The sequence below is a fragment of the Colletotrichum paranaense genome (assembly GCF_030867605.1).
Source record: "Colletotrichum paranaense strain IMI 384185 chromosome Unknown Scaffold_3.1, whole genome shotgun sequence".
NCBI classification, from domain to species: Eukaryota; Fungi; Ascomycota; class Sordariomycetes; order Glomerellales; family Glomerellaceae; genus Colletotrichum; species Colletotrichum paranaense.
The window spans coordinates 3,345,722-3,369,674 of NW_026848961.1; the positions used below are offsets into that span (position 1 = coordinate 3,345,722).

General features: G+C 54.9%; 9 protein-coding genes across 9 annotated transcripts; 5 read left to right on the forward strand and 4 right to left on the reverse strand.

Moving 5' to 3' along the window:
* Positions 1 to 1,637: 1,637 nt before the first annotated feature.
* CPAR01_04714 (uncharacterized protein) lies at positions 1,638 to 2,731 on the forward strand (the record flags this gene model as incomplete). The annotated part of the gene is made up of 2 exons (XM_060488994.1): positions 1,638 to 2,004; positions 2,064 to 2,731. The coding sequence occupies 2 exons, from the start codon at positions 1,638 to 1,640 to the stop codon at positions 2,729 to 2,731; spliced, it is 1,035 nt and encodes a 344-aa protein (XP_060353200.1).
* Positions 2,732 to 3,437: 706 nt separating this feature from the next.
* Positions 3,438 to 5,673, reverse strand: CPAR01_04715 (phosphoglycerate mutase; the record flags this gene model as incomplete). The annotated part of the gene is made up of 2 exons (XM_060488995.1): positions 3,438 to 5,577; positions 5,639 to 5,673. 2 exons carry the CDS (start codon positions 5,671 to 5,673, stop codon positions 3,438 to 3,440), a joined length of 2,175 nt encoding a protein of 724 aa, XP_060353201.1.
* A 2,329-nt stretch (positions 5,674 to 8,002) lies between these two features.
* CPAR01_04716 (uncharacterized protein) lies at positions 8,003 to 8,095 on the forward strand (the record flags this gene model as incomplete). The annotated part of the gene is made up of 1 exon (XM_060488996.1): positions 8,003 to 8,095. One exon carries the CDS (start codon positions 8,003 to 8,005, stop codon positions 8,093 to 8,095), a length of 93 nt encoding a protein of 30 aa, XP_060353202.1.
* A 564-nt stretch (positions 8,096 to 8,659) lies between these two features.
* On the forward strand, positions 8,660 to 9,349 carry CPAR01_04717 (methyltransferase; the record flags this gene model as incomplete). The annotated part of the gene is made up of 1 exon (XM_060488997.1): positions 8,660 to 9,349. The coding sequence occupies one exon, from the start codon at positions 8,660 to 8,662 to the stop codon at positions 9,347 to 9,349; it is 690 nt and encodes a 229-aa protein (XP_060353203.1).
* A 658-nt stretch (positions 9,350 to 10,007) lies between these two features.
* Positions 10,008 to 11,322, forward strand: CPAR01_04718 (peptidase C13 family protein; the record flags this gene model as incomplete). The annotated part of the gene is made up of 2 exons (XM_060488998.1): positions 10,008 to 10,543; positions 10,608 to 11,322. The coding sequence occupies 2 exons, from the start codon at positions 10,008 to 10,010 to the stop codon at positions 11,320 to 11,322; spliced, it is 1,251 nt and encodes a 416-aa protein (XP_060353204.1).
* An 855-nt stretch (positions 11,323 to 12,177) lies between these two features.
* CPAR01_04719 (uncharacterized protein) lies at positions 12,178 to 14,882 on the forward strand (the record flags this gene model as incomplete). Its single annotated transcript, XM_060488999.1, has 4 exons — positions 12,178 to 13,257; positions 13,343 to 13,775; positions 13,834 to 14,634; positions 14,695 to 14,882. 4 exons carry the CDS (start codon positions 12,178 to 12,180, stop codon positions 14,880 to 14,882), a joined length of 2,502 nt encoding a protein of 833 aa, XP_060353205.1.
* Positions 14,883 to 16,178: 1,296 nt separating this feature from the next.
* Positions 16,179 to 16,767, reverse strand: CPAR01_04720 (uncharacterized protein; the record flags this gene model as incomplete). Its single annotated transcript, XM_060489000.1, has 2 exons — positions 16,179 to 16,377; positions 16,475 to 16,767. The coding sequence occupies 2 exons, from the start codon at positions 16,765 to 16,767 to the stop codon at positions 16,179 to 16,181; spliced, it is 492 nt and encodes a 163-aa protein (XP_060353206.1).
* A 1,083-nt stretch (positions 16,768 to 17,850) lies between these two features.
* Positions 17,851 to 19,329, reverse strand: CPAR01_04721 (uncharacterized protein; the record flags this gene model as incomplete). Its single annotated transcript, XM_060489001.1, has 2 exons — positions 17,851 to 19,137; positions 19,204 to 19,329. 2 exons carry the CDS (start codon positions 19,327 to 19,329, stop codon positions 17,851 to 17,853), a joined length of 1,413 nt encoding a protein of 470 aa, XP_060353207.1.
* Positions 19,330 to 20,032: 703 nt separating this feature from the next.
* CPAR01_04722 (uncharacterized protein) lies at positions 20,033 to 22,781 on the reverse strand (the record flags this gene model as incomplete). Its single annotated transcript, XM_060489002.1, has 4 exons — positions 20,033 to 21,051; positions 21,137 to 22,409; positions 22,470 to 22,552; positions 22,622 to 22,781. 4 exons carry the CDS (start codon positions 22,779 to 22,781, stop codon positions 20,033 to 20,035), a joined length of 2,535 nt encoding a protein of 844 aa, XP_060353208.1.
* Positions 22,782 to 23,953: the final 1,172 nt, after the last annotated feature.

Below are 23,953 nucleotides of genomic sequence, written 5' to 3' on the forward strand. Positions count from 1 at the left end.
GTCTCGCAATGAGGGCAGTTCTCCGGCCGCCCGCGTGGGGGTTGAGCTGTCACTTGTTTACTTGGACGAGACGAAATTAAGAATTCAGGCGAGGGGTTTTGTGCGACTCTGTAACTCGTCTCGGGAATGTGGTCTCACATCAAGGTCCTCATAAGGCGGGTGTATTTCAGGGAGAGGGAGAGGGGTGTTTTATGCATGCTGACCGATGATGGCATTGGGACATCGGGAAATCACATGAAAGTAACACCAACTGTCTGTGTGTGTGTGTGTGTGTGTGTGTGTTTATGGGAATTGACTTTCATCCCATTCTTCCTTCAGACCGTTCACACGATTACTAGCCAGCGGGTTCACATTATAGTTTGCATCACATAAGCATCTCACTAGCATCAATTTAGAAGCCACCTATGATTATTCGTCATCGCCATCTTTCTGCATGCGCGCTGGTCTAATTATGTACCGTTGGTAGGTGTTGCTTTGCAGGATGAAGAAAGTAGCAAAATACAGAGCACCCCGCTAGAGCAAGGCCCCGATCTAGGCCCAGGTCCTCCCCCCATTTCCCCCTCCTTTTCCCTCTCAAGTTTCTTCCTTTCCCCCAGAAAGCCCGCCCGGACCGGAGCAGCCCTTGGTAAGGTATGGAGTAAGTACCTGAAAGTAGCGGGATGGGCAGCTCATGTGGTGGGAAAAGTTGGGGGGAAAAGGAGCCCTGGCACCACAATGAGCCGAACGACCGAGGCACCCAACCATTACACCGCACTACAGTACCTATCTATGTACACCGCACCGCTGTGCCGCCAGCGCCAAGTGCCACCTCAAGAGTTGGAGGTTGCTGCAGTTTCATCCCGCGCCGCTGGGATGAGCTCTCGAGTCAATTGCCCGTAGGAACTTGAAGAAAAGACGATGGTCTGTCCTCTTTTTGGATGCAACCGGCCACTTGTCACGTCCCTCTTTCCTTGACGTTTTCTTCATTGAACCTGTAAGCAAGTCATCACCAAATAAAAATCATCACAAGCCAATTCAAGAAAAGAATCTGGGGAATTTACTACTTCGAGTGGATAAGGTACCTCCTCCGTAAGGTACACAAAATTCCCCATACTCCGGCTACAAGTGGAGACTCCCAAACCCCCCAATTGGAGTGTTGCCGAGGCTCAAACGACTGACGTACCGCAACCGCAGCGAGCTACCTCAAGGTACCAGGTCTCCCGCCATTGAAGTGATCTCGCACTCCCTCTCTCCGATCCGACCGCGCACCGCCCTCTCCAACGGACGACCGAATCCAAAACTGCAACTCCAACTACTAGTTCCCGAACGCACGAATAGTTGCAAAAAAAAAGAGCTAGCAACCCAGAAACTGCACCAGGAACGGACCGCACGGTGGTAAAGGCACACATTGGATCGCATCACAGCTTCGCGCCTAGGGCAAGCTACCGGACATCAGCAACAAAGCCAGAGAAGACGGGAAAACCCAGAGCACGTGAAAGCTCCCCCTTCCTCTCCCCAAACACTCTTCTCACCCACGACAACAATCTCACGACAACCTCCTTCTCGCCATCCACACAAAACCTTCCCTCCTCCCTTCTCCAATCCTCCTAATCAACCCAGGGTCCCCTCTCCCCCCCCCCCTTCTACCCTCCCTCAAAATGGCACCCTCCCCGACAGAAGCAACAAAATCCCTAAACCAAACCCTCCAAACCTCCCTCCCGACCCCCGTCGCCGACGCCATCCCCCGCCTCCCCGAATCCAAAGACGAGCTCAAAGCCGACACGAAAGCGGCAGCCTCGGGCCTCGCAACCCAACTCCGCTCCCTCGCGGCAGGCGGCTTCGGCGGCGTCTGCGCCGTCGTCGTAGGCCACCCCTTTGACCTCGTCAAGGTCCGCCTCCAGACCGCCGACAAGGGCGTCTACTCCTCCGCCATCGACGTCGTCCGCAAGAGCGTCGCGCGCGATGGCTTGCGGAGGGGTCTGTATGCCGGCGTGAGCGCGCCGCTGGTGGGCGTCACGCCAATGTGTATGTTTCTCCCCTCTCCTCTCTTCATGCCTCTCGGCTAACAAACCCACCCCAAACAGTCGCCGTCTCCTTCTGGGCCTACGACCTAGGCAAGACCCTCGTCCGCACAACCTCCTCCGCCCCCGACGCCCCCCTCACCATAGCCCAGGTCTCCGCCGCAGGCTTCTTCTCCGCCATCCCCATGACCGCAATCACCGCCCCCTTCGAGCGCGTAAAAGTGATCCTCCAGGTCCAGTCCCAGCGCCTGAAGCCGGGCGAGTCCCCCAAATACAAAGGCGGCACCGACGTCGTCCGCCAGCTCTACGCCGAGGGCGGGGTGCGGTCCGTCTTCCGCGGCTCCGTCGCCACGCTCGCGCGCGACGGCCCCGGCAGCGCGGCGTACTTCGCCGCCTACGAGTACATCAAGCGACGGCTCACCCCCAAGGACCCCGTCACGGGCAAGCCCTCGGGCGAGCTGAGTTTGCTCGCCGTCACGGCTGCCGGTGCGGCGGCGGGCGTGGCGATGTGGATCCCCGTGTTCCCCGTCGACACGGTCAAGTCGCGCCTGCAGACGGCCGAGGGGAACGTCACGCTTGGCGGCGTGGTGCGCGAGGTGTACGGACGGGGCGGTGTGAAGGCTTTCTTCCCTGGTTTCGGACCCGCGCTGGCGAGAGCTGTGCCCGCGAACGCGGCTACGTTCCTTGGTGTCGAGTTGGCGCACCAGGCTATGAACAAGGCTTTCAACTAAGAGGGCGAAAGGAGGTGTAGGAAGGGGGATAAGATGGTGTGGTTTGAGTTCGTGAGAAATTGAGCAGGACAAAGATGAAAAGGGGGCCTCGGTGGTGGAATACGAAGAGGGAGTACACGGGGGGGCGTTTCTAGATGGAGGCATACTCGTCATAAAGCTCTTACACTGAATAGTCTCGAGATGTTTTCCCTTGTGTCATGCCTAAACAAGACTAGAAGCGAATTATTCAATATTTCACTCATGACACAGCCTCGAACTCCTCTCGCACAGATATAGACACACACGTAAACGAGCAACTGCAGTTTGAACTTTTTTGTGTAATTATTCATCTATGCTATCCATCCATGCCTTCATAACAACTATTTGGTGGCTGTTTTTGGGGGGGAAACTTCAAAAAAGGCAAAACCCTCCTGCTAATGCCCCCCTCCCTACTGCGCTATTAAAAATGATATCATGCTCTGGAGCCACTCCAAAACTTTTTGTCCCTACGCAATGCCATAATGAAGATGAAAAAAGTAGAGATTTGTCCTTTTGCCGCCCAGATGCAGGCGTAACAGCGCTGTTGTGATTGTGTGCGCTTTTCCGCTGTAAGATAAACCTTCCATGCTGTGTGATGCCATCCTGTCCTTTGAGGATGTTCGTACGCTACATTCCATGAGATAGTCCAACGCCGCGTTGCAATGCAATCGTCTCTTGAAGCAGCCCATCAACCGCGCTCGTTCACGGTCCAACGCCGCTTCGAGGTCGTCATGTCGCGCATAATTTCAGTCTCCCCCAAAGGGCGCGGCGCTCCCCATAGACCCCCGCTGGCAAATGTCCCCAACTGAGGAATCTTGTTCTCCTCGTCCGTGCCGTCGCTCGAAGTAGGACGAGAGATCTCTTGCAATCTGAGGGGGACCTTTGCCGGGCCACCCAGCTGCGGCTCCTTTCTCTCTGGAGTCGGAGGCTTGACAATCTCCTGGCCGGGCTTGGAAAGGGCGGCCAACTTCTTCCGGTGGTCAAAGTCCGGAAAGATGTCGTCCTCCTCATCCTCCTCCTCTTCCGTCTCCTTCTTTGGTGTGATTGGCGACCACAGCCCCACGGACAAGGTCGGTGATGGCTTCGTAAAGTTTGTTGCGCCGCTGCCGACCGTGATCCCGGTTGTATTGAGCGCGGGCGTCCTGGGAAGGGAGTATGTGTTATTCGAAACCCGGCGCATGCTGCCCAGATTTGCGTTTGCCGAGTTGCTTCTACTTCCAAAGTCAAACGAGTCGGGGTTGAATGTGATCGGCGTCGGCGTATATGTGGTCGATCCTACGGTCGAGATGCGCCCTCGCGAATATGACTGTCCGTTTTGTGAGTGATTTGAGGCTGTCGAGGGAGCTCTGGATAGATTGTGGGTGGCCGAGACAGGCTGGCGCAGATGCTCGGTGTTTGCAAATAGTTTGAGATCGTAATAATGATGGACGGGGATGATTCCTTTCGTGCCGGACATTGGGTCGACGTCAGGTTCCGACATGGGCGTATCCAAGCCGGAGGGCTCCGAGTCGCGACCGGGCTTTCTGGCGGCCACGGTCAAAGAAGCCATCGCCACGTCCATCAGGACCGGCTGGTGCGTGATGGCGCCGATTAAGGCGTTGCAACCGGCACCGTGAGATACCAGGATGACCACCGGCTCTACATCGTCGTCTTCCTCATCATCGATAGCACACTCGGTGTCACCATTTTGGGAGGTCTTGACGACCTTGGTGACCATTTCCGCGGGACGCTCAGCCGTAGTGTACCAGTCCACCAGCTTCTGAATACCCTTCCTAAATCGGTGGTGCATGGCTGTCCACTCCTCACCGTACTTGCCACCATCGCCCCAGTCCAGAGGCTCCCGCATCGAATCCCATTGGTAATCTACTGACACGCAAGCATCTCGCGCGTGCGCAACATAGCCGTCGGGGATGGTGTGGTTTGGTGAAATAGCGTAGTGGGGACTGGGGGCGACATATCCGTCATTTGGGTTCGCGGGCTCTGGCAGTGTGAAACGAACGCGCTGGCTTGAGGTGCTAGCCGTACTGCCAGCCCGACTCCGCGGCAGAGCACCAGCCACGGCAGATACGTTTTCGAGACCCAGGATGGAAGGTGAGTTGGAATCCGAAGATCCAGACCTTTCGGGGGCGGGAGCGGGGGTAGCTCTGAACTTTGGGCTGTTCCACAACTGACTCTGGGCTTGGCCGACGGAATTTGCGTGGTGATGGGAGTGCTCTTGGATGTGGTTGTGGGCATGAATGTTCTCCCGTCTGAGCAGATCGGCCTTTGCTCCAGCCAGCATCATCGCGGAACCCGGAGGCGGCGTAATCATTTCAAAGTATTCCGGGGACAGCCACTCCCCCAAGAAGGCATCCAGGCGCAACGTCGATTTCTTGATCATCTTCTTCTTGGCCTGCTCGGGCTTGGTACCGTTCGCGTCGTTCGAGAGGGGATCGACTTCCTCAGCTACGGACGCTGGGAGAACAAAGGGTGAGGCTGAAGGGTTCGCGCTGGGCGAGGGCATCGAGTACGAGGGCGTACCGGGCGGAGGCGCCTGGGCCAGGCCCGCGCTGATGGCGACGGAGGTTTGGACGCATCGCAAGAACGGGGAGCTATGGAGGACAACCTTGAACTTGCGGCGCCTCTTTTGCGAGTCGACAGAGCCATTGCGGCCGTTGGAGAACTTGGAATCGGCATTGACCTCTGCTTCGGCCTGTCTCAGTATGTTTCCAATGCGTATGCCGAGTGCTTTGGCTTGCTGCCAGCCGCCGTAGGTCAGAGGAGGGTCGTAAGGTGTCGGGGACGTGAGATGCCACTTCTTGTCGGCGGCGTCGAGACGTGCGCCGTGCCTAGTAGTCTCGTCAGCCTTCCAGAAGCTTGCAAGCGTGGGTTGTGAGTAGGTCCTCTTACCTGACGACGAAAATGTACGCCGGTGGGCGCCCCATGTTGTCGGCGACGCAGGTGAGAATGCGAAAGCCCACTCAGGATATGTGCAGTAGTCGGCCGGCGTGGGGAGGATTAGGTGAAAAGACAACGGCGTATGTGACAACCTCTCACAGCGTAAGAAATACGGACGGAGGATCAAATAACGATGGGTGGAAATGCGGCTAAAGACACCATCCAAGACTTTGCGGACCTAAAGGATCGGATGGCTTGGGTAGGCGGAATAAGCTTCGATGTGCCGGCGGCGGAGGACCGAGAGGGCACGGGCAAAGGTAACAGACTAAGTTGCAGATGGCCGGGACGGTTTTGGTAGTTGATGCACTTGGGACCGTTCAAGTTGTGATATTTCGGGATGGACGGAGTTGATGTGAGGACAAGCTGGAAAGAAAGACAGGTTGAGTAATCAGAAAGACGGAACGAGTCGAGAAAGTAGAGAAGGCAAGAAGGCGAAGAAGAAGCAGCGAGGTACTGGCAGAGAAGTAGTAGGCAGGCAGGCGGACGAGGTGGAGGGCCTGGCAGGCGGATTTCAGAATTTCTGCCACGAGTTTTACGTCGGTCATCCGGTGTTTGGGTGCCCCTCTCTCCGTGTCCGACCAGTTGGCACCGACTTCGCAAGCGCTAAGATGATGGGACTATCCGTAACAGACTAACAGCAAGTAGGCAGATGGAGACCGTTGACGAGCATGCCATCGGTCGGTCAGCGGGCGGTGGAGATGGAGGGAGAGAAGAATCAAGGTGGAGCGGAGCGGTCGTGGAGAACCTGCCTTAAGATGCAATCAATCGGCACCGAGTCGCGACAAACGAGCCAGGCTTGGGGAGGGTCAATAAATGTATTAATTTGCGATCGGATCCCGCCCAGGCCCAGGTACCCAAGTATCAAGCCAGGTATTGAGGTAATGCCTCCAGGTACGGATACAAACAGGGGATGTATTTATGTACGCAGAACGTACGAAGATGTATGTATGTATGGTCCAGGCGCAGGTGCAGTCGCAGCCGCAGTCAGTCAGTCGTGCAGGTTGCAGAAGGCACAAAAGAAAGCAGCCTCAGGTACGAAGCATTTAAAGGTACATGACGGATATGTAGAACAGTGACAGAGGGTAGGTAGGTTTTTCAAGGGTTGTCAAAGGCGGGGCAGATTCTCCTCTTCTGCTTTTCTGCCTTTCTGCTTTGTCTTCTGGTCAGGGTCACATACACAAATCGTAAGTGCAAAGACACAATGATGCAAGGACTCGGAAGCGACACATCTCAGAGACTCACACCCTCGCCAATACGGATCATCGTGGACAGCCCACCGGCTACACAAGAATCGTCAAGGGTCAGACGATGGTCCTATAGTGGTGTGGTGATGCCGGGTGCGTCAGTGAGGGGGAGAAGAGTTGGAGGAGGGCGAGGTACCTTACTGAGGGTTGGAGGGGTAGCAGAGGCATAGGTAGGTTTGGCGAGTGACAGGCCGGGAAGACACTGCGAGCCGGCGAGGGAGGGGGTTGGATTGTCACTGCCATTGCCGAACATATGTCTGCGCCCACCTATGAGGTACCTATGAGGCACCGCTGCTGATTTGAGCATCTCGGAGACGAACCAGAGACGAGACAGGGTCTTGCATGTCTGTTACGCCAGGCGCGTCAGCCGTTGCTACCTTAGCTTGGGTAGTCTTTACTCTTCAGGAGGGGTCGCTGCCATGGATGACGGAGCGGTGCAGAATGCAACGAAAAAAGATTCATTTCCTTGCCTCTTTGCTCTCTGTCACTCACTCTGTCACTCTGCGGTGTGGAAATGTGCATGTGATTGTCCCGCTCTCGCTTTTTAGCGCCAAACGTAATCACGGCACGTGGGGAGACAGGAAAATTTTAAACGAGCAGAAGACGAAGAAGACTTCCTTCCTTGCTGGCAATATCCGAAAATGCTAGGTGCTAAGGCCCGGTCTACGAGATGAATAAGCTTAAGTAATCAGACTCCGACTGCCTGACACTCTCGTACCTATGTCGTCCTTCGTCTTTTCTCCTCCATTCCCAAGCAAAAAATGCAAGAGGTACCTACCAAGGGCAATCAAACCATGAGCTCTGAGCATTCCAGTGCCCCCAGATGCCTTTGTTTGGCCCATTGGTGCATTCTTTGTGTTTGATGCATTCTTTGTACTTGATCACGAGTATCCCGGCCCGTATGCAAACAGTATAGCCGCCGTGCATGTTTGACTCAAATCACACGATGCTGACGCAACTCATCAAGCTGACCATGATCAGCTTTCCCTTGCCAGCTGCCAGCTACTCCCGGCGACCAGCCCGAAGCATGAGCGGCACCGCGGCACCGCGGCAGAGACTCACCACCTCGGACATGAATCCTCCGAAGCTATCCAGGTTCCGCTCGCCGCTCGGTCCAAGGCCCCGTCCAGATCCGACCTCCTCCACATTAGCATCTCATGGATAATTAATGGATCTTTTTACCTTGATCCCTTGTCCGGAGAAACCCCACCAGCCATTTCTGGCGGGGGCCATAGGTTCTCTGGTTCGACAGTCAAACAGCACTTCGTTAAGCCCTGAGATTCAGATGAGCTAATCCCCGCAAAGCAAGAGTGGCCTGTGCAGGGCGGCCGCCAGAACATCTCCCAATTGCCTAAACTTCCAAGTACCCCAAAGTACTGAATAAACCATCATGCATGAATAGACCGGGTGACTCTTCAGAATGTCGCCGGCCAAGTGACTCGAATATACAAAAGTTCTTTTTGGTTCAGCAAGCAAGTAAAAATGTCTCCGAGCGCAGATAACCTTAAAAGCCAATATCGCATTGGAAGCTGCGGGTAACTTGGAGGGATACACCCAAATCTGATACACTTCACTCTTCGTTACCCCAGATTCCAGATCAAACGAACGCTACTACACCACCTACATCTCATCCCCACGCATCACCAGAGTGTCGGAACACAGCAACTTGCCCTTGAGTCTATAGTCACCACCTAGGAATTGAATAGAGAAACCCAATCCAAACCACAAAATGGCAACTGCACCCAAGGACCTGCAGGACTCGGCAGACATCAAGTCACGCCTCAAAGAGTCCTACGACGCCATCGCCACCGAATACAACGAATGGACCCTCCGCCAGACCTTCCTCCGCATCGAGTACCTCGAGAAGCTCATGGAGAAGCTCCTCACCGCGAAGCCCCTGTCAGGCCAAATGTCTCTCGTCCTCGAGCTCGGCTGCGGCTGCGGCCTCCCCGTCACCGAGAGGCTCCTCACCGCGCCCGACACCTACGTCACCGCAAACGACCTCTCCACCACCCAGATCGACGTCGCCCGCAAGAACCTCGCCAAGCACGGCACCGACCGCGTCTCCTTTGTCGAGGGCGACATGATGAAGCTCGAGTTCTCCGAGGGGTCGTTCGACGCCGTCATTGCCATGTACAGCATCATCCACCTGCCCCGCGAGGAGCAGACCGAGATGATCCGCCGCGTCGCCAAGTGGTTGAAGCCCGGCGGCCTGCTGCTCGCCAACTTTGCATCAAAGGACTTGCCTGCCGTTGTGAACGAGGAGTGGCTTCATGAGAAGGGATGGATGTACTGGAGCGGTTGGGGCGCTGATGCGACTGTGGAACAGCTCAAGGAGGCCGGGTTGGAGGTCATTATCAGGGATATCGTCGATGACAAGGACGACGCCGAGTTCCTCTGGGTCATGGCGAAGAAATGAGCAGTGCCTATTCACATGACTTTTGTCGTTTCAACTTGGGTTCCGGAAAATTCAACATCAAGCGGGCATCAGAGGCATCCTCCTATCATGTCAGTATACCTCTGTAAACTACAAGACGGGATATCAAGGGTTGCCCACGTCGAGGTACCTTGTACCTTGAACTGGTGGGGTTTCGCTTCTTTAAGCAAGTACTTTTCGGTATCTTGCGGTTTCCCAATGTCCTATATAGCAAGACGTTGATGGTCTAAAAGTACACAAAGTCAATTGAACATTTACTCTACTTGATGATTATTCTTCGGCTGCAGTCTACACATCATGAAATCCTAGATTGCTCGGTGGCACTGTGAGGTACTAAAGCATGGTAAAACAATCAGATCGCTTCCAAATGGCGGGGAGAACTGGTACCTGAGCCACACTGCGCTACCCCGGTCAAAGAGGCAACGGCAATGGTCTGTGCCCCAGAGAACCGATCGGCTTACTAAGGCCAACTTTATCAGGGCGAAGCTCCGTGGCGGGCCCCCTTACCAAGCTGTTGGTTGATCATTTCGATCCGTCGTGGGAATCTCTCGTTTACACTCGTCTCCCTTGCGACGACAATTCACGAACTTGTTATACTTCCCCGCCATTCACGACTTCATTGATTTGAATCACCATCATCATGAAGCTGTCACGATTTCTCCAGTTGCCAGCCCTCCTGGCTGCCTCGACCCTCGCCCCCGCGGTGCTCGCCGAGCACACCAGCAACTGGGCCGTCCTCGTCTGCACATCGCGATTCTGGTTCAACTACCGCCACCTCGCCAATGTGCTCTCCATTTATCGCACCGTAAAGCGTCTTGGCATCCCCGACTCTCAAATCATCCTCATGCTCCCCGACGACATGGCCTGCAATCCGCGCAATGCCTTCCCCGGAACCGTCTACAGCAACTCGGACCGTGCTGTCGACCTATACGGCGACAACATCGAGGTGGACTACCGCGGCTACGAGGTCACTGTCGAGAACTTCATCCGTCTACTTACCGATCGCGTCGGCGACGAGATGCCCCGCAGTAAGCGCCTTCTGACGGACGACCGAAGCAACATTCTCGTATACATGACAGGCCACGGTGGAAACGAGTTCCTAAAGTTCCAGGATGCCGAGGAGATTGGTGCTTTCGATCTGGCTGATGCCTTTGAACAGATGTGGGAGAAGAAGAGGTGAGAGGATACCCAGGTGCACATGCGCTACTGCGACGACATTTACTGACTGCTCCTCCCCCAGATACCACGAGATCCTCTTCATGATCGACACCTGCCAAGCGAACACAATGTACAGCAAGCTCTACTCCCCCAACATCATCGCCACCGGCTCCTCGGAGCTCGACCAGTCCTCCTACTCGCACCACGCCGACAACGACGTCGGCGTCGCCGTCATCGACCGCTACACCTACTACAACCTCGAGTTCCTCGAATCGCAAGTCCAAGACCTGAGTTCCAAGAAGACGGTCGGCGAGCTCTTCGACAGCTACACGTACGAAAAGATCCACTCCCACGCCGGCGTGCGCTACGACCTCTTCCCCGGCGGCGCCGACGCCGCGCGCAGCCGCCGCATCACCGACTTCTTCGGCAACGTGCAAAACGTCGAGGTCGACGGCGCCAAGAACATGGTCCTCGACGAGGAGCTGCTGGAGCTCAGCCAGAAGATTGCCGCGCTGAAGCAGCGGGCCCAGGAGGCTGATGCGGCGGCTAAGAATGCGTCGTTGGCGGAGGGTGCAAAGGGCCAGACGCCGGATGTCAAGACGAGGGCTAAGAGGGTGCAGATGGCGAAGCCGCTCACGAATGAGAATTGGTGGGAGAAGAAGATCATTGGACTCACGGCCCTGATCGGTTGCGCGCTTCTCTGGGCTTTGGGGTCGTATTATGAGGCGCCAAAGAGGAAGGCCGATGATTCTAAGATGGCGACGGGGCAGAATGGCCGATCCACCGTGAAAGCGTAATCGTGTCGTCCTTTTTTTTCTCGTTTTCTTGTACTTTATGTCTTTAGTCGACTTGCACGAGGTGCATCAAGCATGGCGTTTCTTGGGATATGGAAGGGAATGGTTCATTCATAGCTTGGGAGCTGGTTTAGGCTTTATCAATCATCAGCAGTTATAATTGCTTCAAAAACGAGAAGAAATTCTATACATTGTTCTGTATGCTCATCCTTCATTTTTATGTCAGTTGAACAGCACCCCTTTTCGATGTTTGGCTGTTGTTTGTGTTTACGCATTTATCCGAAGTATTTCCATGCAGGTCATTCCTCACATCTCCTCACCGAGCCTTTCACCGAGGTGTTTTCATCCACTCTAAAATCTTGCTGGGCAAAGTCAATGCTTTTGACGACAGTCCATCAACCCCCATACATCCTTCATGGAGAGACGTAGACATCCCGTAATCTGCGAAAATGGATAGCTCAAAGGTTTGTATAGTAATCTCCTTCCGTTCTGGTGCTTCTAGATTGGTCCTTCCGCGGCATACTGTGCTCCTTCTCAACTACATCCCGCGCTTACAACGGGTCCCCTCACCTCACTGTGGCCTCGTGTAAGTGGCAGATGGAACACTGTCGTTGCTCATTCCATCATCCCCTAAGTGCTTATCATATTGCCGCGCTTCTCTCACTCACCGGCACTACGTACCTTGTCTTCTTGCCCACCCCAGCAACCCTCTCGCAAGTTTAATCATACACTCACCTCAACATCGTGATCTTTCATCTCACACGAAAGCTCGTCATTTCCCTTTATAAACCATTATCAGCCCTCCATGAGCGGCAGGCTAGTCATACAAATCCTATCTGCCCGCTGAAGTCAGCGATCATGGACGACATCATCGCCCTTTCCAAAACCCTCACCCTCAACCCCAGAAACCACAACCAACCACTAACACCCTTGGACGACGACCAGATCCCACCCCTTAAAACCCTCACCCTCAAATCCAGGCCCCTAGCAAGCCACGCTCTCACCTTCTCCTGCGACGCCGAACTCGCCGTCGCCGCAGACGACTCAATCCACGTCTTCCTCCCCGAGTTCCCGACCCCAGAAGAACCGAACGCCAAGCAGGATCTATCCAAAGACAACAAAGAAGATGCTCAGGCAACAGCACCAGCAGATGAAGACCCCGCAGGCGTAGCAGCAGCAGCCCTCGCCGCCGCCGCCGCAGACGCCAAAGACGGCGAAAAGCTCTACCGCCAACAATTCTACACCTTCCAGCTCCGCATCCCCACCTCCCGCAAACCCGACCCGCGCATGAACGCCGCGCTCTTCGCCGCCCGAGGCCTCCCCATCCCCTCCTACGACGACGACTGGGCCGCCGGTGAAGCTGCTGCCGGCGGCCCCGGGGAAGCAGCAATCCTGGACCCCTCCTCCGCATTCGAGGGCGTCGGATCGGGCACGGTAACAGGCTACGGCGCCTCGCTGAACCAAGTCGTCGCGATAGAATGGTCCCCCGGAAACCTAGGCCGGAATCTGAGGGCGGTGTTGACCGTGATGCTGACCAACGGCGCGCTCCTCGTCATCGGCGAGGGAAGTGGTAGCGGAGGCGGTAGTACCAGCCACGGCCCCGTCGACCTCGGCGCGCGGATGAGGAATTTTCGGGACTGGCGGATTCTATGGGGCGTCGGCGCGAATCTACCGCTGCCGGACCCGGATGCCGAGGAGGGCGGCGACGAGGGGGCGCATCTGCCGCGTGATAAGGTGAGGTCGTTTGCGTGGGCGAGAATGGTTGGGGCGGGGCAGGCGCTGTTGGCGTACGCGACGGATCTGGAGGAGGTTGTGGTGTTGAGCGCGCAGTATTACCTCCCCAACGAGATGGACGATGCGTCGGATGCTGGGTCGTATGTGTGGGAGGTGGAGGAGGTTGCGAGGTTTGATGGACGGGGACCGCATCCTAGCTTGGGCGTGAGTTCTCACTCTTCTTCCCTCCCCTTCCACGATGTCCCAGAAAATTTTCACCCCTGAAGTCATGTTTGCTAATGCTACATAGGTCCTGGACCCCGATTACATCCCTTACACCTCAGCCTTCTCCCTAAAATGGAGTCCCTGGCTACACTCAGGCGACACCCGAACCGCCATCCTGTCCTACTGCGCGAGAAACTACGTCGGCTTCCGCCGCATCACGATCCCGGCGGACTGGAAGCGCGGCGCTGCCGTCGAGATTGCCGTCGAGGAAGCCGACGTCACGGGCATCTGCACGAACCTGCTCTCTGACGCGTTCGTCGAGTGGGAGGATGCCGTCTGGGACCGAAACGACGTCAAGGTATGCCGGGGCGTCATCGCGTCTCCGTTCAAGGCTTTACCTTTTCAGGTTGCGCTCAACGGGCCCGAGGGCACGGCCAAGGAGCCTCATGGGACGGGGGTTTGCAAGACGACATTTCCTGAGGATACGACGTCTCTGGACGCGACGAATCCGATTACAAGTATGTCCCCTTCAAGTTACTCTAATAGAAACTGAAGCTGACACTGCTGATAACCTAGGTCTCATAATTCACCCCCCAAACCTCTCCAAACAAACCAAAGCCCCAGGCTACTCCCTCATCCGCCTCTCAGCCACAGCGACAAACGACAATTGGTTCCAGCAAAGCACCGCCGACGGCGCCGCCTCGCCCTCTTCAGACTCCCTACCCAAATGGGCCGAAACAATCTCCTCGACCGTCAAACTCTCCGTTCCCGTCACCATGCTCGGTCGCGGCGGTGGCGCCGGCGCCGGCGCGGTAGGCGGGGACGGCGAATCCGTTGCCTCGGGAGACGACTCGGACTCGGAGGACGACGACGACGATTTCGATTTACCCGAGGACGCGGGTGAGCAGATTCACCCGCACCGCGTGCGCATGTGGGGTATGACGATGACGCCTGCGGGCGGGATGAGCGCTGTTTTAGTATCGCAGCATAGTACGCAGAAGCCGGAAAAGACTGTCAAGACGAAGGTCATGTTTGGGGGACGGGTCGGACATGGGGCTACGGCTGCGTTGACAACGGCGGCAGGTGAAGGCGATGAGATGGATGTTGACGGAGCAGACGACGGTGGTAGAGCGAGTAGGTTACAGTACTGGCAGAAGCAGAGCACCGAGGCCAAGATGTGGGATTGGATGTATGCCGGCGGACCTGCTGTTCCCGGTACGCTGTGGGCTGGTACCGGGGAAGAGGCGAGGGCGGGGAATGATGACTCGTTGAAGAAGAGATTTGAGGAGGTGAAGAGGAAGCAGACGTGTGTGTTTTGTCATGCTTCTCTTGTTGACGAGGGGAAGGAGTCGATTTGCGAAAAGGGGCATATCTTTGGTGAGTCTTGCGTTGATTTCTGTTTCAGGGGTTTTCGTTCTCCACTAACGTCGATGATAGCTACTTGCGCTTCAACCGGCCTTGCCATCCTCGCGCCTGGCATCTCGAGAGCTTGTGCTGTTTGTGGTCTGCGGTGTCTTGTGGCTAAGGAGGTGGTCAAGATCGCGCAGGAACACATGGGGCCGGATGCCAAGGTTGATGCGTCTGAGGAGGCGTGTGGTGGATGTGGCGGCAAGTTTGTGGTGTAGACAGGAGAAGCGTGCTTCTCACGATACCAAGGGAGACCGAGGTCCAAATAGAGGTAACCGGTGTAGACAAACTTCAGCCTCGCTGTATCATTGAGGCCCAGAAAGACGGGATGTTCTCCTTGGACCCGCGTGACCCAAGCCAGCTAACCTGGAGGCATCTCTGGGTTCACGTCAAGCCTCACAATGACACATTGAGACGGTTAGGCGGAAAAGGAAAGACTGAAAATAGAAAAAAGAGTCACTATTCATGATTCGAACTCGGAACCTTCAAAAGTAAAAGCCACCGGGGTCAATTACCTAGCGCTGAGGTCGGGAGTGGGCAGTCCCAACTATTACGCCAAAGGCATCTCCTCATCCGATGGGTGACAGTTTTAGCAATCTTCTTACTTATAGACCATAGGTACCCGGTGACCGTATGGCCCCTTCTGTTAAGTACCTAAGGCAGGCAGTTACTTCTCGTTCCTTCCTCCTTCCCGCCTCCAGTTACATCCACTCACGATACGTACCTACCTTACCTTCCTGACCCTTCATCCGATAACCTTTTCCACTGCCCAGTACCTACACAAGAAGCCTTCATATACGCCCCCAAGTCCATTCCTGTCACCAGCCAGCAGGCGCCCTCCTAGGTCGGGGGGTCAGGTCAAACTGGCTGGGTGGTGGAGTGGTCCATGGTCAACAATTAAAATCGCCACCCAGCCTACTCGACGACAGGCTTAGCGCATACGAGTATCACGAGTTCGAGTCCCGGAATGAGCACTACTACAAATCAAAAATTTCCCAGCATGAGCACCAAGAGATATAGCCCCCAGTTCAGCACCGGGGGGGGGGGGTGAACTCTTTTTGGTTCTTGCTTTGATTTTTTGGTGACTCTGAGATTAGGAGGTGAGGTAGCTGGTGTCGACGTTGTGATATCGTCACCTTGAGTGTGAGCTCAGTATTCTCTCGTGTACTTATTCAAGAGTGTTTCATAACAATACTTCTATATCATTGTGTTTGTTGCTGCTAGCTACTGTATTAATTGACATGAGTTTCGGCCATGTCTGCTCTCGGTCTACCTCCTAGGATTGTCGACGGTCCTCAAGCTTCGACACTTTCGTGACAAGGCGTGAAGATGACTGGCCGATCTCCTTCACCAAAGGTAGATTTAACGGCCCCTGAGTACCCACCCCATCAGGAGCACCAGTGCGCATACGATTGCCTCTCTAATAACCCCTACTGCCAGTGTTGCCATAGCAGCCTAGATTGCCATTGGTATCAACCCAGACCACGTTGGCTTGATAGAGAAACCCGTCAAAGTCAGTCGAGAGTGAGCGTATAACCAGACAGAAAAGTGCGCTTACAGATGCTGACCTGCTTGAACGCAAGGAGTTTGTCTTCCTTGTGGGCCGGATCTCCGCGCATCCAGCACTGCAGCGTGATATTCGCTGAAGGTTCTTTCCCTACCGGCACGGGCGGCGGGTTCGATATCGTGCAGATTTCACCATTTGAACCGCCACTTTTCGTTTATTCACTTTGCGTTAGTCACACATCATCTCGCGTCTCGTTGGAATAGGTTACTCGAGGATCGGTCAGGACTTTGGGTTTTGACTCACTTTTCGCGCGCGACGAGTTCGCCTTGATCGTTGGCCACGCATTTCTTGAGATCGAGCTTGCTCGGCACAATAGTGTTGTTCAACGCTTTGCTTGGACAGTCAGCGAAGAGCCAAGTTTCGTTGAACTGGCGATAGTCCACCGCCGCTCTCCACTGATTGTTCAGGTCGAAGTGGGTGCAGTTGCCCAACACCGTGTGCGCGCAGGGAAATTCTCTGTGACAAGCTGACTTGTTGTCTTCAGCGGTCGCTGCGGCAATGACGGCGAGACTGGCGATGAGATTGAAGAGTTTCATAGTTGCGACGGACTTTGTTGATCGAGCAGGATGGCTTGAAATCTGAGAAGCAGAGGCAGCTTGAAAGTTGACAAAGGCTCGTATGCGTAGCGTGGAAGTGGAACGGAGGTTTTAGAGGTCAGTAGATGTGCGCGTCCTAGAGAAGGTTTGATGGCATTAAATACTGGATTCGCGGAGTCTAGACGGTATCGACTTAGATACTCTATGCGTGAACCAACAGCGAGAGACGTCAAAAGGAGGCTGATCATGAACAGTAGATAGTCGAGAACTGGCAACAAGCAACGATGAAACAGCCCCCGACAGCTTGGGGTCGGTCTGGGCATCGTTGGCATAAACCGACCAGCCAAAGGCAGGGCAAACTGCGAGTAGGGGCATTTGGCCCTTCGCGACAAGGCAGTTGACCACTCTCGATCACTCGTTCTAGAGTGCCAAGATGGAGCGTGAACGTCCAGATAACTTCAATAAAGTAATAGCAGCATTTTCTGGCAGATGATCATTGCGGCTCATGTTTGCTCCGTATCTCCCCGGCAAGGACCGTTGAAAATGATGGGTCACGCGCGCGTCTATCCTTTCCGCCAAACTGACCAATCCCCCAAACTTGAAGCTTGTTCATACATAAAGAATCTATGTTGAACAACTTTATTACAACTTGTTTGTTAAAAGTCTATAATTAGCCGCTCGCCAACAAGGGGGCTCGTTTGGCGTCGAATGTTCCTTTGTCTTTAAAAGTGTTGCTTGGGTTGCTTCGAAAGCTCTCTTCTTTCCACCTACTTTATGTGATTGTATCTCGCGATTTGGGACTGAAAGACAATTACTCGAACATGCTTTGATGTTTCGAATTTGTGCTTAGCAAGTATGCAGTCCTCGGATACCTCTTACAGGTACTCTCGCGACACCGGCCTCATGCTTCAATCATGAAGTCTCTGAAATTCCACTGTATTGGATGAGATATGAACTTTCTTACTTGGTCCAACGAATGTGAGTTCAGCTTGGCGCCGCAAAGTAATTCAACGTCTAGATATGGCTTCGTACTTGGGGTACATGAATCGACCCCCAAACTCGTGATAAAGCCATGTCTCCCCTCTACGAGGCAACAATCTTCCAAGGACTGCGCGAGAACCGGTTCTCCGGATCATACTTGCCCTTCAACTCCACCAACCTCTTCGCATTCTCTCCAAACCCTTCCTTGACACCTACATCGCTGCTCGCATAGTTGTTGTACTGTCCCACACCGCCCCTCTCACCAGTGTGATTCTCCCCTTTGATCTTTGCCGCCAAAGACCGGTTCCAGCCCCTGATCATGCCGTCCTTGGCTGGGTCCGTCCAGCAAGTCAAGACCATGCAGTCAAAGTACGTTCCGCGGTTCGAGTACGATGTCGCCCCGAACGGCACGCTCACCACCTTGTCCTTCCTGTAGATTTCCACAGCTAGGATACTTCCCCGCATGTCGTTGCCCTTGGCCGTCTCCTCGTCGACGCGCGAGTAAAACTCGCTGCTCATCTCTTCCCATTTGGCTAGCTCGAATGGCGCGGTGAGGTTCGTTCCGCCCATCAGCCGTCTTGCGCCGGGACCCTGGAGCTCATCAAGGATCGTGTTGGCTGTTGGGTAGTCCATCTCGGCCGCCATGTTCACCAGCGGTCCAACGTCAAGGAGTCCTTTGAAGATGCCCTCGGTCGCCTCCTGTGCCGTTCCATTGTGGAACGGCTGCACAATAATCATAGGCTTCGCATCTGGCCCCGGCGGACCATAAGCAAATCCCATAATGACATACTGCCTCCCATCCATCCTCTCCACAAACTCATTCGCCCAAGTAACCAGCTCAGGCAGCTGCGAGCTAGCAAACATCAACGCCCCATACCACACCTTCCCCTGAGGAAACACCTCGGAAGTAAACCTCGTAGCAACACCAAAACTCGCGCCCGCGCCACGCAGCGCCCAAAACAAGTCCGCATTCTCCGTCTCGGACGCAGTAACAATCGAACCGTCCGCGAGAACAACCTCAACCTCCACGAGACAATCGACTGCGAGGCCGTGAAGCCCGCTCAACAGCCCCTGTCCGCCGCCAAGCACGAGCCCGCCGACGCCCGTGTGCGATACCGTCCCGCCGACGGTCGCGAGGCCGTGCTTCCAGGCCGCGGCGTCGACGTCCTTCCAGGTGCAGCCGCCGCCGTAGGTGACGAGGCGTTTTGCGGGGTCGACTGTCACGTCGCGGAGGTGGGATGCTAGGTGGATGACCATCCCGCCGTCTGAGGATGAGGTTCCTGCGGTGGAGTGGCCTCCGCCGCTGGTGGTGAAGGGGATGTCATGTTTCGTGGCGAAGCGGATTGCTGCTGAGACGTCGTGGGCTGACTTTGGCTTGACGACTATGCCCTATGGAGGCTTCAGAGGTGTTCTATACGTGCTGGGCCGAAAGGGAGTTAGGGTGGAGGGGCTTACCGCTGGTTTGATGCAGACGATGGACCATCGCACGAGGCTGTCTTCGTATCCCTCATCGCCGGGCAGGAGAACCTCGCCGTTGATGTCTGCCCTCAGGGCCGGTACTTCTTGTTGCCACGATGTCATATTTCTTGTTTATGATTGTGGATGAAGAAGTAGGTGAAGTGTGTTGTATCTTTGAGAGTTGTGGTTGATTTTAAGTGTGAGACCCTCTCAGTACTCTGTGCAACAGACGGGTATGACAACGCCAATCACCTTACAAGTTCCTCGTTCCGATAAATTAGGCAGAGAACGAGAAACACAAACACCATGGATCAGCATGATTCTGTCAAATCATTGGATGCAGCGTCAAGCAGGCCACGAACTCTCGCCTGTCAGCACTAAAAAGGGAACTAAACGGATCCTTTGTGGGAGGTATATTAGTAAGCTTGCGGACGGAGAGATGTTGTTCACTTGCGGATGCTGGTTTGCGCCAATGACTCTTGTATAGAGGATATGCTAGATAGACAGATGTCCCTAACTATCAAGCAGCTAGATTCCAAAGTCGAACCCCTAAGATTAGAAGATCCGTCTGTCCAGTTTACTTCAGAAGCGCGGGTGTAAGTCAGGAATGTCAGGTACGGGGAAGAGTTGAAGTCTAAGAGACTCTTCGAGTTCGTGAAGTGTTTGACAGCTGGCCATGGCATTTGGCAATAGCACCTCATATCCCGGATTGCTAGCCTTAACGATACGTTCCACATGTTAACGTCGATAATAGCGATGGTATTGATTCTTTGCACTGATTTTGTAGCCCAATGTATCATCAATCAAGCTTGTCTGTACGAGCAACTTACAGCTCAGCCAAACTCTCCCCCTTCACATTCACAACCCTCACCTTACCCCCACCTCTTCTCCCAGAAACAACATTAGCCTCACCCACAACCCCCTCCGCATCCCACCCGAAATCAACAACCCCGCCACCCCGGATCCGCAACCCCTTCACGCTCCCGCCGCCCCACCTCGCCGGGATAGCGGGCCCGAGCACCACCGTCCTCACCTCATCCTCCCGGGACCCATGCGGCAGCGGCAAATCCACAACAAGCATACTCAACACCGCACCGCTCAACCCGAAGTTCGCATCAATCTGAAACGGCGCTCCCGTCCCAGAATACATACTCAGCCCGTTCTGCGCAAAATTCACGTCAATCGCGTACCGGAGCTGGTCGTAGGCTCTTTCGGTATCGTTCAACCGCGCCCAGCACGCCGCCCGCCAGACTTTGGCCCAGCCTGCGTTCGCGTCGGGCGCGTTGCCCCTCCCGCGGGAGTTGAGCGTCTCTCGGACGGCGGACTGGATTGTAGCGTTGGAAGCGTAGCCGCCTAAGAAGGAGGAGATGGAGGCACCCGGGTACCAACCAGTCAGGTGGGACAAGTGACGGTGCGTAGACGGTTTATCCGAGTTATACGGCGCCGACTCGGGGAGTTTCCATTCTTTGAGGCCGCCCCATGTCGCGACGTGGACGCCTTTATCCAATTTCGCGAGGGACTCGGAGACGGAGTCCAGGAACGTTTGATCCTCAGCAGAAGCAGAGGGGAGGACGGATGCCCCGAGGAGGACGTACTCAAAGACTTGGTGGATCATCTGGTGGTAGTGCGCGCAGCCGAACGTCGTGGGGCCGGTCTCCGGGCTGTTGCAGGGGTTCACTACCAGCGTTCCGTCGCGGGAGAAGGCGTCGTCTTGGAGCTGGGTGAGCCAGAAGGCGGCGACGCCCTTGATAAGGGGGTAGCCTTGGGAGGCGAACCAGGTTGCGTCGCGGGTGTAGTCGTAGGCGTCGAAGACGTGTTGCATCATCCAGGCTGCTGCTGCTGGGTCTTTGGTGGTGTTAGTCGGTTCAAGTCTGCTATATAGGGAGGGAGAGAAAGAAAAAAAAAAGGGCGAGGGGGGATAGCAACTTACAGTTCGCCCACTCCGCGCCCTCCTTCAAAGCAGTATGTCCAAACACATTCATCTCATTATGCACAACCCATCCACTGGCATTATATATCAACCTCGCCGTCTCCGTGCCCCTCGGAACCCACGTATCCTCCATATAATCCCATAGCGCCCCCTGCGTCGCCTCCCCCAACCCCGTCTGGTCCGCGTGCCAGTAGTTCATCTGCAGGTTAATATTGGCGTGGTAATCCGCGCTCCACGCGGGCCAGAGCTGCTCCGTCCAGCGGCCCTGGAGGTTGGCAGGTAAAGAATTTGCGCGGGAGGAGGCGATGAGGAGGTGGCGGCCGTAGTCGAAGAGGAGGGCTTCAAGAAAGGGATCGCCGCCGTTGGGTGTGGTGGAGTCGTAGGAGGCGATGAGCTGGGAGGTTTCTGTTGTAGTGGAGGAGTTGAGGGGGTCCGGGAGGGTGAGGGTGAAGGCGGATTGGAGGGTTTGGTAGTCTGCGATGTGGGAGGATAGGAGATTGGAGAAGGACTTTGACGAGGCGGATGTGGAGATGGATTCGACTTTGGGGCCTGGGTCTGCGCCTTTGAAGGAGTAGGAGGAGGCTGCGTTGCCTTTCTTTTGGTCGTAGTTCGTTTCGGCGCTGATGATTACTGTAAGGGTAGTTTGGCCTGGTGATGGTGTCACTTGGAAAAGGCCAGAGGACGTGCAGTTCGTGACGGCGGCGGATGAAGACTCGGAGGTGAGCTTCGCGATGGAGTCAAACTTCATGCCCTCGGGCGGGCCGAGCTGCGTGACGCCGGTGAAGCGAACGTGGTCCGCGCCGCAAGTTACATTATAGGTATCTGCCTCAATGAGCTGATTCTCGAGACCTATCGTGACGGCGGGCAAGGTCGTTGTGCCATTGCTTGCGGCAGAAGAGGTGGCGGCGATGTGGTACACGCATACTTGATCCGGGTACGAGCAGAGATTGGTGATTTCGTAGTCTGCTGCGTTTGCAGTGAACGTCGTCGTGTGGACGCCTGTCGTGAGATCGAGGGTGCGTTTGTACGAGGTGTAGTTGCCCACGCCGTCGATCGTGACTGTCAGGTTCGCGAGAACGCGGTTGCCACCGTAGTTTGCTCCTGAGCCGAGGATGGCTGAGACATCTTTGTTATTGAGCGTTAGCAACACGGCCCTGACTTGGTTCTCAAACGAGGTTCTGTCTTTACCTCCGGTCCCATTCTCGAAGATGAATGAGCGGATTTCAGGAAGAGCGTCGTACTTTGGCTCTGTAGGGTTACCGCCGGTGTAGTTCTGACAGGAATCAACTTTAGTGAGATGTTTACTTCTCATTCGACGAGTTCGAAGACTCACCGAGGCCTCAAAGGGTCCGCCAGCCCAAAGAGAGTCAATATTCAGATTGACCTTCTCCGCATGAGGCGGACCAAACGGAATCGCTAGGAGCGTGTCAACATCATGGTCACGGATGAAGATAGTAGACTCTTAAGTCTAGACTCTAGACTCACCCCCAAGTTTGCCATTGCCAATAGGATACCCAGTCTTGAGCAAATACGTATCCGAACTCGAATCTCCGTACGTCGCAGGGCTCGAAGACCAGAGAGACCGAGCCTCACATACCGCGAAGCTGGCGCACAGAGCCAGCGCTGGGCTCGACGTAACCTTCATCGTAAATAACAACTTGACGTTTGGGTCCAACTTAACCTACACAGCTCTCCATGACTGAGACTGGCCTTGGCCTTCTTTTAAAAAGGCCATTGACCAATCCGACCCCGCATTTGAACCATTACATCAATACCACCGAGATATCGCGTGGCTGCGTAGTAAACAGCAACATCACCTCACTGCATCTCGGGGAACGCGGTTGCGTGAGGTGAAGCGGGGAGTAGCCTTGGTGTGGGGTTCGATCTGCCTGGTGCGCGCATGCATACCCGTTGTCCGTGATTTCCCTCCAATGAGGTTATAAGTTCTCAATGATGTGCAGGTTGCAGTTTTGCTCCGCTTTCTTTCTTTCTGTGCCTGGTTCAGTCACAGTGATCTCCTTACTACGTGACTTGGCAAATCTATTATGCTTTGGGGTATCCGGTGAAGGGGGTGGTTGACCGACCCCGATTCGGGCCGTTGGGGGAAATCGCTTGCTGCGTGGTGAACTGCGGGGTTGCGAGCCGAGAACAGGAATCTTGGCGCGGACTGCTCCAAGCTAGACATGAGCTGAGCGATAAAGTTGCGTAGCGAGTGCACAAGTTGCCTAAAGGCAGTGAGTGTTTCCGCAGTGTTGTAAATTGCTCTGTTTTACCCCTTCAGTCCTGCTAGACTTTGCGGGTTTCTACCTCGTATGAGCTAGGCATTGCTGGACCTCAAGCCAAGCTGGGTCGAGGATGCCACACTTGGCTCACGAAAGAGAAGCACATAGATGGAGAGCCGATCTAGTAGTTGACTTCAACTTAGGTTTTAATAGTCTATAGACCACAGCGACTAATTCTAACTAAAATTCGAATTTTCAAGTGGGGAGGGAGGGAAGGGGTGAGAGCTGCATACTTCCGCAGTCAAACCTGACCAGGGCATTCCTCGTTAATCTTGGACGCATGCAGGCGGGATGATCGTACCGGACTCGATACATTAGAGATCTACTACCTATCTGGCATGGATGACCGTACCGAATATCGACATCATCCCACTGGCTGACTGAGGTCCAACGTAGGATGGCAGGTTCCGCCAAACGTAACATATTCAAGTCGGACGAGCTGCCCAACGGCTGGTATCTACCAACCCACAGAAAAGTGCTCAAATTGTTGGGACTTTTCTTCATGATCATGAGTCTCATCTACCTCCTACCTCGA